General features: G+C 38.2%; 1 protein-coding gene and 1 non-coding gene across 4 annotated transcripts in view; one reads left to right on the forward strand and one right to left on the reverse strand.

Annotated features, from left to right (window-relative positions):
- EIF2B3 (eukaryotic translation initiation factor 2B subunit gamma) overlaps nucleotides 1–15004 on the reverse strand; it is a 155142-nt gene that overhangs the window by 137931 nt on the left and 2207 nt on the right. For all 3 annotated transcript variants that reach the window (XM_024762934.1, XM_024762932.1, XM_024762933.1), the window contains exons 2-3: nucleotides 13316–13472; nucleotides 8297–8442 (exon numbers count right to left, since the gene is read on the reverse strand). In XM_024762934.1, coding sequence (XP_024618702.1) covers nucleotides 8297–8442; nucleotides 13316–13463 — 294 coding nt within the window. In that variant the 5' untranslated portion in view covers nucleotides 13464–13472. The remainder of the gene's footprint in view (nucleotides 1–8296; nucleotides 8443–13315; nucleotides 13473–15004) is intronic.
- On the forward strand, nucleotides 2221–2327 carry LOC112411687 (U6 spliceosomal RNA). The gene has a single exon (XR_003005681.1). It is a non-coding gene; the product is annotated as a U6 spliceosomal RNA (small nuclear RNA).

Here is a 15004-nt window from a genome sequence, read left to right on the forward strand (position 1 = left end):
AAACCACATCCCCCACCCCCCCACCCCTGGTCCATGGAAAAACTGTCTTCCACGAAACTGGTCCCTGGTGCCAAAGATTGGGGACCGCTGCCTTAAGGGAAACAGAATGTAAAAAAGGAAGAAAATCCTAAAAAAAAAAAAAATTTTTTTTTAAGATAAAAAGGATTTGAGGCAAAGTAGCAGAAAGAGAATATAAGCAACAAAGATCCAGCATACACATAAGAGTCCCAAAGTCTAAAACCAAAGCAATGTAACAGAACGAATGCCTAAAACTGTAATTCTAAAAAACTTCTCTGAAGTAATAAAAAAGGCAGAAACTTCACAGGGAAAGGACATACTACATATCTAGAAAATAAGATTCAGAACATCAATGGGACATATTATGTAGTAAAACCACAAGATTTTAAAGAAAAATAAAAACTCCTTTGGGAGCCTAGATAAAAGGACCAATTCACTCATAAAAGAAAGAAAAGCAGATTTTCACTTGGACTGTTTTAACAGCAACACTTTACAATAGAAGATAATGAAAGAATTTGTTTAAGATATTTAAGGAAAAAATGTGAGTCAAGGATATTATATCCCCATAAATTGGCTTATGAATACAAAGGCTGCAGATAATCTGTTGAGCACTGATATCATGACCACTTCTTAAGGAACCTACTAGTAATAAGCTTCAGACAGCCAAATGACCATAGAGACAAGGACTAGGGACTGGTGGTAATGATCATTAACAGCTGCTAACACCAAAAAAAGACAATTAGAAATGATTTGCCTCAAGATAGAAGACACCACCACCTACAAAAGCATCTTGCCAAAAAAATTCAAACTGGAATTCAATTTAGCCTCTAGGTCCAACTACCAATTAATAGAAAATACAGAGAGAGGAGTACTTTTGAAATGACACCACAGGGCTTCCCTGGTGGCGCAGTGGTTAAGAATCCACCTGCCAAAGCAGGGGACACAGGTTTGAGCCCTGGTCCGGGAAGATCCCACATGCCGTGGAGCAACTAAGCCTCTGTGCCACAACTATTGAGCCCACATGCCACAACTACTAAAGCCCATGTGCCTAGAGCCCGCGCTCTGCAACAAGAGAAGCCACCGCAATGAGAAGCCTGTGCACTGCAACTAAGAGCCGCCCCCACTCGCTGCAGCTAGAGAAAGCCCTGTGCAGCAACAAAGACCCAACGCAGCCAAAAATAAATAAATAAATAAGTAAATAAATGTATTTTAAAAAAAAAGATGACACCACAGGGTCACAATCAGCTAAATGCAGACTGCGGGAAACTCTACAAGAAAAATACCCAGTTCCTTCAACATATAAATTATAAGGGGGAAAAAAAAGAAAGATGGAGGGGAAATCTATATATTAAAAGAGATATTTTAATCAATTATAATGTGTATAAATAAATAAGTAAATAAATGTATTAAAAAAAAAAGATGACACCACAGGGTCACAATCAGCAAAATGCAGACTGTGGGAAACTCTACAAGAAAAATACCCAGTTCCTCCAACATATAAATTATAAGGGGAAAAAAAGAGAGATGGAGGGGAAATCTATATATTAAAAGAGATACTTTAATCAATTATAATGTATAGTCCTTATTTGCTTCCTGATTTTAATAAACACACTAAAAAGATTAAAAAATTCTATTTATGAGGCAACTAGAAACTCATGTACTGATTGGATACTTGATGATACTAATGAATTATTATTATTTTATTTATTTATTTTTTTGCGGTACACGGGCCTCTCACTGTTATGGCCTCTCCCGTTGCGGAGCACAGGCTCCGTACGCGCAGGCTCAGCGGCCATGGCTCACGGGCCTAGCTGCTCCACGGCATGCGGGATCTTCCCGGACCGGGACACGAACCCGCGTCCCCTGCATCCACAGGCAGACTCTCAACCACTGCGCCACCAGGGAAACCCACTAATGAATTATTAATTTGTTTTTTTAGGTGGTATAATGGCATTATACTTTTATTTTTATTTTTTAAAAAGCCCTCATATAGCAATGTTCTGAAATATTTACAGATGAAATAACATGATGTCTGAGATTTCGTTCAAAAGAACATGAGAGGGAGCAAGTTGGGTGGGAATACAGGTGAAATAAGGTTTGCCATGGGTTGATAACTGCTGAAGCTGGGTGACAGATATATAGGTAATGCTCCATGTACTTTTGTACATGTTTGAAATTTTCCATAATAAAAAGTTTTAAAAAGTGCTTGCTTCGGCAGCACATATACTGAAATTGGATCGAAACAGAGAAGATTAGTACGGCCCCTGCACAAGGATGACACATAAATCCACGAAGCATTTCATATTAAAAAAAAAAAAAGTTTAAAAAAATAACTGGTCCACAATTGGTATTTAATAAATAACAATTTTTTTGGGTTTTTTTTGCGGTACGCGGGCCTCTCACTGTTGTGGCCTCTCCCGTTGCGGAGCACAGGCTCTGGACGCACAGGCTCAGCGGCCATGGCTCACGGGCCTAGCTGCTCCGCAGCATGTGGGATCTTCCCGGACCGGGGCACGAACCCGTGTCCCCTGCATCGGCAGGCGGACTCTCAACCAATGCGCCACCAGGGAAGCCCCCTAAATAACAATTTTAATCATTATTATTAGTTGACTGAACAAATATTTGCCGAATGAATGAGTTCAGACATAGGTAAGACTGAATCATTCATCAGCAAATAGGAAACACAATTATGAAGAAAATATAAAATCTAAGAACTTTTATATTAACAGCACCATTTATAATAATGGAGCTCACTCACCCAGGGCCTGGGAGAATGAATGAGCCAATAATCTCTCTTGATAAGTCAGGGAAAGAGGTTTGGGAAGCTGAAACAAAAAGTGAAAAGCCAGTAAATCAGCAAAATTATGGGATGAGATAAGGCAAAATGAAGTAGAAAACAGTGCCAGAAGAATAAAACCAAATGAAATATGTTGAAAAAACATAACATAGCAGATATGATGTCCAGCTCCAATATTCTATAAGTACACACAACAGAAGTTTCCACATACAAGTAGGACTGCAATACATTTAGCAAATGCAAGGCAAACGACAAAGATGATAAACTAAAACAATAAAACATATTTTAAACAAAGAAGCCAAATAAAGCTAATATACTACTGTGGTCTTTCTCTGAGCAAAGCAGAAGCCACATGGGATAACCTCACAGTAAATTTGGGGAACTCAATCTGGAGGAAGTAGGTAAAGATAAAAGAATCAAAAGCAAACTCGGAACTCTCAAAGGGAATATTCTTATCTTACCTAAAATCTTATTGAAAAAGAGTCTCCAAATGTTTAGGACGCTGCTTTGTGGGCACAGGAAAAGAGAAATAAATGACTCAAAGTAGCACTGCTTTTAAACCATGGCACAGCCTGTGGGTACAACTTTCTCCCTTAACAAGGTACCTGTCATCCTTCAGCAAACACTAACTGCCTCCTCAGGCTGTCTCACTTTAACTGTTTATACGTATTTCCATTGTGCTTCCTACAAGCTCATGTTGATCCCAATCAGACGGTTCTGAATTTTGGCTCAGGTTTTACTTTGCTCTTAATGGCTATTCAGGCGTCTATTTACGTTCCTCCACAGGTTAGCTTTGCTGCTTTCTGTTCCAGGTTGGAATGCAAGTTGATGTGAAGCCAGGATTTCAGGTGCCATTGGTATAGGAGAAACCAAGTGGAGAGAGCAAAGAGAGCAGAGACTTGCTAGCCAAAGTCACAGCTTGAGAAGAAAGCTCAGAGGCAGGACTGTATATAAAGGATGCTGTGTAAATGATGTGAAAACAAAGGGGTAAGGGAGGAATAGAAATTAGACTGTGCAGAATGACTTAATGAGGATTCTGATCTTAGGTATAAGGAGAAGCCCTAAAATAAGAAGTAAGTGATCAAAACCATAAGAAGAGGTAGTGACTTGGGAGTAAAATGTCCTTTTGGCAGTTACTTTACCCTTCATCTCATACCCTCTCCTATTTATTAATAGTTGACCCTATTATTTCTCAAGGCTCTAAGAGTTATAGGAACTTATTTGCATGAAACTCCCAGGATCTCCAGTTCTAGGCTAGGGCAAAAATAACATTTCTAAGATTTATAGATTAGGGAGCAGAGAGTTTAGTTTATACCTCCATACTAAATTGTTAGACAGTAACTAAAACAGCTCCTGGGAAGACCACTAAACACCCTTAGCTTCTTGGTAAATCTGGCATCTATCCCTGTGAAAGAACAGAGTTCTCATGACCCTAGTGAAATTCCCCGTATCTTCCCTAAAGAAATAAGCAGCTGCACTAAAGAAAGCAACACACCCAACATTATAGTATTAGAAATCCCCACTGTAATCAGAAGCACCAAAGCCTACTTGGGTAGAAGCAGAGAAAGACAAAAAGGAGGCCAAAAAGTAAAAGGAAATGCCTATATACATTGCACTGGAGGCCCTGGCCAGGGCAATAAGACAATAAAAAGAAATAAAAGGCATTAAGATTAGAAAGGAAGATATGTTATAATACTGTTTTTATTTGCAGGCAACATGATGATGTATATAGAAAATCCTAAAGAATCTACAATTTAAGAAAGTCACAGGGCACAAGGTCAATATGCAAAAAAATAGTTGTAGGGCTATATACAAGCAATAAACAATTAGAAAATAGAATAAAAAATACTAGTTACAATATCATTACATTGAAATGAAACAGGAATAAAATTATTGAAAGATGTTCAAAACCTCTATACTGAAAATTATAAAAACATTACTGAGAGAAATTCCAGAAAATCTAAATAAATAGATGTTCAAGGATTGGAAGATTCAATATGAAGATGTCAATTCTCCCCAAATTGACCTACAGATTCAATGCAATTCCAATCAAAATCCCAGAAAGCTTTTTAAATAAAAACTGGCAAATTAATTCTAAAATTTATATGGAAATGCAAAGGACCTAGAATAACCAAGGCAATTTTAAGGAAAAGGAAATCCAAAGGACCTAGAATAGCCAAGGCAATCTTCAGGAAAAGGAACAAAGTTGGCAGATTTATAGTACCTGATTTCTAGACCTACTTTATAAAGTTAAAAATAATCGAGACTTTATTAAATGTGGTACAGGAAGTAGAGACAAAAAGACCAATGGAACAAAGTAGAGAGAACAGAAATAGCACACTCAGGGACTTTCCTGGTGACATAGTGATTTAGAATCCACCTGCCAGGGCTTCCCTGGTGGCACAGTGGTTGAGAGTCCGCCTGCCGATGCAGGGGACACGGGTTCGTGCCCCGGTCCGGGAAGATCCCACATGCCGTGGAGCGGCTAGACCCGTGAGCCATGGCTGCTGAGCCTGCGCGTCCGGAGCCTGTGCTCTGCAGTGGGAGAGGCCACAACAGTGAGAGGCCCGCGTACCGCAAAAAAAAAAAAAAAAAAAAATCCACCTGCCAATGCAGGGGATGCAGGTTCAATCCCTGGTCCAGGAAGATCTCACATGCTGCAGAGCAACTAAGCCCATGCACCACAACTACTGAGCCTGTGTTCTAGAGCCCATGAGCCACAACTACTGAGCCTGTGGGCCACAACTACTGAAGCCTGCTTGCCTAGAGCCCATGCTCTGCAACGAGAAGCCACCGCAATGAGAAGCTCACACACCACAACAAAGACCAAAAAACGCAGCCAAAAATAAATAAATTAAATATAAATAAATTTAAAAATGAAAAAAGAAATAGCACACACATAATCGGTCAACTGATTTTCAACTAAGGCTTCAGAGCAATTCAATGGGGAAAGGCAGGTCTTTTTAACAAATGATGCTGGAACAACTGAATATCCATACAGAAAAAAGTATACCTTTACTTTTAGAAGTAAATACAAAAGAATATCTTTATAAGCTTGGGGTAAGCAAAGATCTCTTAGGACACAAAAAGTACTAACCATAAAAGAAAACATCAGTAATCTGGATTTCATCAACATTTGAAACTTCTGGTCATCAAAGTCACCATTAAAAATGTAAAAAGGCAAGCCACAGACTGGCAGAAAATATTCACAACACATATCTGACAAAAGGCTTGCATCTATAACATATAAAGAATTTCTATAATCAATAATAACAAGGCAAACAACTCAAAAAAAGGCAAATGCCTTGAACAGACATTCCATGAAGATATACAAATGGTTGATAATCACATGAAAAGGTGATCAGTATCATTATTATCATGGAAATGCAAATTAAAACCACAATGAGGGCTTCCTTGGTGGCGCAGTGGTTAAGAATCCGCCTGTCAATGCAGGGGACATGGGTTCGAGCCCTGGTCCAGGAAGATCCCACATACCACAGAGCAACTAAGCTCCTGCGCCACAACTACTGAGCCTGCGCTCTAGAGCCCGTGAGCCACAACTACTGAGCCCACTTGCCACAACTGCCGAAGTCCATGCGCCTAGAGCCTGTGCTCTGCAACAAGAGAAGCCACAGCAACGAGAAGCCTGTGCACTGCAACAAAGAGTAGCCCCCGCTCGCCGCAACTAGAGAAAGCCCACACACAGCAACGAAGAACCAATGCAGCCAAAACTAATAAATAAAATAAACAAAATATCATTAAAAAAATATAAACATAGTTATTAAAAAAAAAACCCATAATGAGATAGTGGTACATAACACACACTAGAATGGTTAAGATTAAAAAGACTGACAATACCAAGTGTTGATGAAGATGTGAAGCAAGTACAATTCTTATACATTGCTGATGAAGTGTAAAATGTACAACCACTTAGAAAACTATTTGGCAGTCTGCAATAAAGTAAACCCTATAACCTATAATATTTTTACAAAAAGACCTGCAGAACAATATTCATAACTGCTTTATTCATATCTAAAAATTAGAAACAATCCAAATGACCATCAACAGAAAAATAGGTAAAGAGTGGTATATTTATTCAATGGAATACTACTCAGCAATAAACAAGAACAAACTAGTTATACCTGCAGTCATATGAATGAATCTGAAAAATATTATGTTGAACAAAAGAAACCACAATAAAATTATATGATTTCATTTATACCTAGTTCATGAACAAGAAAAATTAATATATGGTGATAGAAATCAGAACAGCAGTTGACCCTAAAGGTGCAGGATTGATTAAAATAAAGCACAAAGGAACTTTGAGAGGTGATGAAAATGTTCTAGATTTGGATAATGATAACCTGGGTATATATAATTGTCAAAACTCATTGAACTATATAATTAATACCTGTGTATTCTACTGTGTGTAAATTATTCCCCAATAAAGGGAAGGGAAGGCTGTGTACATATCTGCATTAATTTTTTGTTCTTTAGTGCATAGGTACGTTGAAAATAATAATACATCTGTTTGCAGTCACTAGAAATAGTAGGAGAAATTCTGCCCCCCAACTCAAGTAAGATAGCAACATTGTCACACAGAATGAATTTTTTCCAAAGGACATCAATTTGAGAACTGACAGTGGATCTTTCTCAGTATATGGGCCACAGGCCACTGGGGAGACTGTACCCTCATATCCATAGACCCGTGTTAATTTCTTAATCAAAGGAGACTAAACATTCAAATATTATCATGTGGGGGAGCTGAAATTTTTGAAAGTTTCTTCGTACTTCTTTCCAGTCGATCTCTCATCTGCAGAGTCAACTGCTGGTCTGATTTCTATTACTATATATTAGTTTTGCTTATTCAGGAACTTTATATAAATGGAATCTCTTGAAGTATATTTGAAGTATATCTTTTTTATAAAGATGTACTATGACTGAAAAATATTGGAAACTAGTGACTGTAACAACTGTCTAAATCTTCACTAGTAACCAAACTAAAAAGCAGTTGAAACATGGGCAAGAAAGAACGTGATGCAAGCACCGTAGGGAGTTCCCTGGTGGTGCAGTGGTTAAGAATCCGCCTGCCAAGGCAGGGGACATGGGTTAGATCCCCAGTTCTGGAAGATCCCACATGCCGCGGAGCAACTAAGCCTGTGCACCACAACTACTGAGCCTGTGCTCTAGAGCCCGAGAGTCACAGCTACTGAGCCCACATGCCTAAAGCCCATGCTCCGCAACAAGAGAAGCCACTGCAATGAGAAGCCCTCGCACCGCAACGAAGAGTAGCCCCTGCTCGCCACAACTAGAGAAAAGCCTGCGCACAGTAGCAAAGACCCAATGGAGCCAAAATAAATAAATAAATAAAATAAAATAAAATATTAAGAAAAAAAAGCACTGTAAACTGCAATGCATTGGGAAAACATAAGATGATATTTATCTTCAATGAACAATAAAAATCAAGAAATAGTTTTTCACCTTAAGTTTCTGATATATGTGGCGCAGAGAATCTGCAGTTCCCATGTCAGCTTCATCAGGAATACACACAATATCTAGCTTCATTTTCATATTGAAGTCTGCACATAGAGCCTTTTGGACATCCCTGGTTGTAATGACAATGACTTCTATAGCATGAAAGAAAAAAAGAAGGAAAAACTCTCATTTATTTAGACAATGGTTACACTTTTTCAATTAGATTTGGTCTATTTCTAGATTTAGTAATAACAGCTAATATTATTGAGACTTTTCAACGTATTTTACGTGCATTCTCTCAGTTAATTCTTACAGCAATCACATTTTACAAATGAGAAAACTTGGAGTAAAAGAAATGAAGTGACTTTGTTCAGGGTACTAAAACTAGTAAACGAGATCTAAGATAAAACTCGCGTCTGTATGATTAGAGCCCACACTTTAACTAATACATTACACACCACTTCTTCCTGATGTAAAGAATTTAGAAGAGCATTTATCAAAGCATATACAAATAGGATCACATTTTAACTCTTCATTCACTCCAAAGAAAGAGCTATCACCACTCTCCATCAGACAGCCGTTAGTGCTTCACTGAGGATCACAATGAACCCAGTAACAGGCAGTTTCCACGTAATAGATGCCTTCACCTTATCCATGTAGCTATCAATTAATGACAGAAAACTTGGGATTTTGTCATGGATCTTTGGCAGGGTAATGTAACCCACTGCAATATAACATGTGTTGCTGATATCTGAAAATCAGATTTTAGCACCTCTAAAGTGTAACAATTTCCACTACTTTTTCCATGATAGTGCTCAATTATCTCTCCCTTTCACTATAATCATTCTCTTTTCTATTTTCTTCCCTTCTTTCTTCCTCTTTCTTTTTCAAATCATTTAACCTTTCTTCTTTCCTTCTCACTTTCTTCCTTCCCCATTTGGCTTTCTTTCAGTCATTAACTCACTCATTCAACCAATAAGTACAAATACATTTAATATGTAAAGGACAAATAGGCACTGAAAATTCAGAAATGAACTAAACATGGTCCCCATTCTTAAGAAACGTAACATGGAAAAATTAGACATGGAAATGATTAATTAAGGAAGGCCTCATGGAAGGGATCGCCTCTGAGGCAGGCCATGATGAATTCAAGTCCAACAAAAATTTCTTTAGTACATACTGTACATAAAATGCTGATGTTACAAAGATGAATTAGACACAGTACTTGCTCTCAGGAGATCAGTCTCCCATGCCACTAACTACAGCATAAAGCAGGCCTTGAGAGGTACTGAGATAGAAAAACAAAGTGTGATGAAAGCATAGAGGATGATTATGCTCTGATTAAAACCATTTGTGATTTCAAAGAGAAGGTGACACTTCCATAGGTTGGAGAGGACATTTTAGGTAGAGTGAAGGGAGTAACTATAAATACGGGACAGTCAGTCTCATAATTGGACCAGGAATCTTCCGTATGGAGAGAGACTAATGCTAAGCGGGGCTATGTTAACTTCCCTAAAATCACAAACAACATGAACAGAGTGAATATAGAGTTTACTGTTCAACTAAAGAATCCCATGTTTAGGAGACATTCTCCAAATTCTGACTGAGCCTCACTGAGAAGGAATTTTCTATATATCACAAAAGGTCATCACCAAGCATAACTAAAGATATATAGCAAAAGTAAAAAAAAAAAATAGTTATAGATGACAAATCCATAAGAACTTACTAAAGGGAAGTAGTATATTTAAAAGTGTATTAAGATGTGTCCTTTACCTGTAAGACTGAGATCTAAAAAGAAAACCTTTTCTAAAACACATCTCTTTGGGACTTCCCTGGTGGCACAGTGGTTAAGACTCCACGCTCCCAATGCAGGGGGCCCAGGTTCGACTCCTGGTCAGGGAACTAGATCCCACATGCATGCTGCAACTAAGAGTTTACATTCGCATGCCACAACTAAGGAGCCCGTGAGCCATAACTAAGACCCAGCACAACCGAATAAATATTTTTATTTTATTAAAATAAATATTTTTTAAAAATGTTTAATTAAAAAAATAAAACACATCTCTTAAGGTCAATGTCATACAGACTACTGCAAAGAAGTGTTCATGGGTCTGTCTCAAGAAGGTATGAGTGGAATAAACACTGGATCACAACCCTGGGGCCCAGGATCTGGCACCACCTCCATCTGTTATTCTGATTTGCTATATCTAACTATAGGACACCTCAAACTCATTGTGGCCAAAGCCAAACTCATTGTCTTCGCTCAAACCTGTTCCTTGGGAAGCAACCTAAATGTCCATCAACAGAGGAATGGATAAAGAAGATGTGGTACATACATACAATGGAATATTACTCAGCCATAAATAGGAATGAAATTGTGCCATTTGCAGAGACGTGGATAGACCTAGAGACTGTCATATAGAGTGAAGTAAGTCAGACAGAGAAAAACAAATGTCGTATAATATCGCTTATACATGGAATCTAGAAAAATGATACAGATGAACTTACACGCAAAGCAGAAATAGTGACACAGATGTAGAGAACAAACGTATGGATACCAAGGGGGGAAGGGGGCGGTGGGATGAACTGGGAAATTGGGATTGACATATATACACTACTATGCATAAAACAGAAAACTAATGAGAACCTACTGTAGAGCACAGGGAACTCTACTCAGTGCTCTGTGGTGACCTAAATGGGAAGGAAATCCAAAAAAAGAGGGGATATATGTATACATACAGCTGATTCACTTTGCTGTACAGCAGAAACTAACACAACATTGTAAAGCAACTATATTCCAATAAAAATTAATTAAAAAAAATAAAATAAAAGTCACCTGAAATGAAAAACAAAAAACCTGTTCCTTGTCCCATATTCCCTTTCCTATTATTGGCATCACCATCCACCTAGTTACCCAAGCAAAAAGTAGAAGGAATCTTCCCTTTCTTTCTGTTACCCATCCCCATTAATCAACAACTTTTTCAGATGGTCCTTCTTCTCCATCCTTAGTGCTAATGCCTTAGCTCAGACCCTCTTCATTGCTAGTGTGGACTTTGGTAACAATCTCCTAATTCGTCTCCCTGCTTACAGTCTTAACTCCTCCACACTGATTCTTCATAAAGCTTCCAAAGCAATTTTAAAAAAAATCTGAGTTGTCAAATTTATCACCATAAAGTTGTTCACAATATTTATTTATTATCTTTTTTGTTTGTTTTTTTGGCTGCACTGCATGGCTGTGGGAACTCAGTTCCCAGACCAGGGATTGAACCTGGGCCACAGCAGTGAAAGCACCAAATCCTAACCATTAGACCACCAGGTAACTCCCCTGCTCATTACCTTTTTAATGTCTATAGGATCTATAGTGATGTTCCCTCTCTCATTCCTGTTATTAACAATTTGTGTTTTCTCTCCTTTTTCTAATCAGTCTAACTAAAGATTTAATAATTTTATTGATTTTTTTCAAAAAAACCCCCATCTTCTGGTTTTACTGATCTTCTCTAACACTTTTGGTTTCTATTTCATTTATTTCTGCTCTTATTATTTTTATCTCCTTTCTACTTATTTGGACTTATTTGGGTTTCATTTGCACCTCTTTTTCCAGCTTGTCAAAGTAGAAGCTTAGATGATAACTTGAGACATTTTTTTCTTTTCTAACAGAGTGCTTAATGCTAAAAAATGCTAAAAAATCTCTAATCATTGCTTTAGCTATATCCCTCAAATTTTAATATACTGAATTTTTATTTTCAGTAATTTCAAAATATTTTCTAATTTCCCTTGTGGTCAGATGGCCAAAAAGCACATGAAAAGATGCTCTACATCACTAATTATTAAAGAAATGCAAATCAAAACTACAATGAGGTATCACCTCACACTGGTCAGAATGGCCATCATCAAAAAACCTACAAACAATAGATGCTGGAGAGGGTGTGGAGAAAAGGGAACCCTCCTACACTGTTGATGGGAATGTAAATTGATACAACCACTACGGAGAACAGAATGGAAGTTCCTTAAAAAACTAAAAATAGGGCTTCCCTGGTGGCACAGTGGTTAAGAGTCTGCCTGCCAATGCAGGGGACACGGGTTCATGCCCCGGTCCGGGAAGATCCCACATGCCGCGGAGCGGCTGGGCCCGTGAGCCATGGCCGCTGGGCCTGCGCGTCCGGAGCCTGTGCTCCGCAACGGGAGAGGCCACAACAATTAAACCTCGGTTTAAGCCTTTCACTGGTTCCCCACTGCTTTCAGGAAAAAAGAATCTAAACTCATCAGCATGCAATACAAGGTCCTTCATAGCATGATCCCTGTTTACTTCTCTCATTACATCTACTCCTCCCCCCTTACACTTGATATTACAGCCAAATAAAATGAAAAGTAGCTGCCAGAACATGCTGTGCTGATCATGACTCTCTCTCTGCATACATTATTACTTCTGTATGGAATGCTCTCTCCACACTGGTAGGCCTGGTAATCTATTTTTCAAGACTCAATTCAAGGGTCAGCTACTCTGTAAGCCTCCTCTGAATCCCTCAAGTAGAAACAGCAACTTCCTTATAACAAGCACTTATAATGTGCCTCTGTTATAACATTTATCACATTACACGGCGATAATCTGTTTACATGTGTATCTTTCCAATAGACTTTAAGGTTCTAGAAATCAGGGTCTGAGTTAATATTTTCAATTCTGTACCCTAGTGCTTAATATATTACCTGGCACATACAGGTTCTCAGTAAGTACTGACTATGAGGCACTTGTATTCCTCATATCATGTTCTGACATCCTTCCAGGGTTCATCTTAGATCACCGTGGAGACTAGCTCCAAAAAAGTAACACTTAGCACTATCTTCTCAACCTTTTTTCACACAGCGATAGAGTACTCCTGAGTTCCTAATTTAAAGAGGCCAGTCTCCAGCCAACATTGAGTCCTATAGTCTTCTTTCATTCGTCCTGTCTCACCCTCATAAAACTGACAAATCACTGGGATCAAACACCCTAAAAGTTTTATGAGTACATCTCATTGCCATACTCACCTTCAAATCCTATACGTTCAAGCAGATTCAATGGGTACCAAATTAAAGGTTTGTTCCCAACTGGAAGCAGAGGTTTGGGAATACCGGAAGTCAGGTCTGTCATCCGAGATCCCCCTCCAACTGCCATTACTACTGCTTGAAATTCCATTTTTACAAACTGCAATCACAGAGAAAAACAAGAGAAAAAGAAGTAACAAAAATCAAAGCATACACAGTATTAATCCTATTTTTAGTTAGGTTATTGATATCCACTTATGACAAATACATCATTTCCAACTCCAATAACCAGAATAAGAAAGACTCCTTAGCTACAGTATAAACATCACATTTATCCTATTCTATTACTCACGGATATATACTCTCAGCTCCAGCCTGGGGAGATGGGCTGGAGGAGGAATATGAATTAAGAAAAAAAAAATCTGGCCCTTGATCTTGAGTTGCTCACAATTAAGTGAAGACAAATAGAGTAAATTACAATACATTATCATTAATGCCATGGCAGGTATACATCCAAGATGCAGTAGGCATGTATAGTGACGGTAACACCTAAGTCTTCCTAGAAATGATGGAAGGTTTTACAGGAAAGTAATGCTTGAGCTGACTCTTAAAGGAGTAACAGTTTACCAAGTTGTTTTCTGATATGTGAGTTCATATTCCTTGAAAAAAATTTAAAACTTCTGACTAGAATTAACAGCACATTAGATCTCGGAAAAGTGTGAAATGAGTTAAGATTCTTCTAATAATCCAGCCATTTGCTCCCATTTTCTCATTACCCCCAACTTGAAAGATATCACTATAAACACAAAGGTAGGCTTGTATCTTAACCTAGATTTGCAGAGCCCAATTGCAGAAACAAACCAAATTAACTCCTTTTTTTCACACTCAAGGTAATAAATGAACCTGTTTGACATTCAAAAGAATCTCTTTACAGCAGCTACCACAGAAGAGAGGCACAATAAAAGATCATAAATCAAAACCTCAACAAAATACTAGCAAACAGAATCCAACAGCACATTAAAAGGATCATACACCATGATCAAGTGGGGTTTATACCAGGAATGCAAGGATTCTTCAGTATACACAAATCAATGAATGTGATAAGCCATATTAACAAATTAAAGGAGAAAAACCATATGTTCATATCAATAGATACAGAAAAAGCTTTTGACAAAATTCAACACCCATTTATGATAAAAACCTCCAGAAAGTAGGCATAGAGGGAACTTAACATAATAAAGGCCATATATGACAAACCCACAGCCAACATCATCCTCAATGGTGAGAAACTGAAATCATTTCCACTAAGATCAGGAACAAGACACGGTTGCCCATTCAAAAAAAAGAAACAACCCAATCCAAAAATGAGCAGAAGACCTAAACAGACATTTCTCCAAAGAAGATATACAGATTACCAACAAACATATGAAAGGATGCTCAACATCACTAATCATCAGAGAAATGCAAATCAAAACTTTAATGAGATATCACCTCACACCGGTCAGAATGGCCATCATCAAAAGATCTACAAACAGGGCTTCCTTGGTGGCTTAGTGGTTGAGAGTCCACCTGCCGATGCAAGGGACACGGGTTCGTGCCCCGGTCCGGGAGGATCCCACATGCCGAATGGACCTAGAGTCTGTCATACAGAGTGAAGTAAGTCAGAAATAGAAAAACAAATACCGTATGCTA

Source organism: Neophocaena asiaeorientalis, unplaced genomic scaffold (genome assembly GCF_003031525.2).
Source record: "Neophocaena asiaeorientalis asiaeorientalis breed wild unplaced genomic scaffold, Neophocaena_asiaeorientalis_V1.1 scaffold645, whole genome shotgun sequence".
Lineage (NCBI taxonomy): Eukaryota > Metazoa > Chordata > Mammalia > Artiodactyla > Phocoenidae > Neophocaena > Neophocaena asiaeorientalis.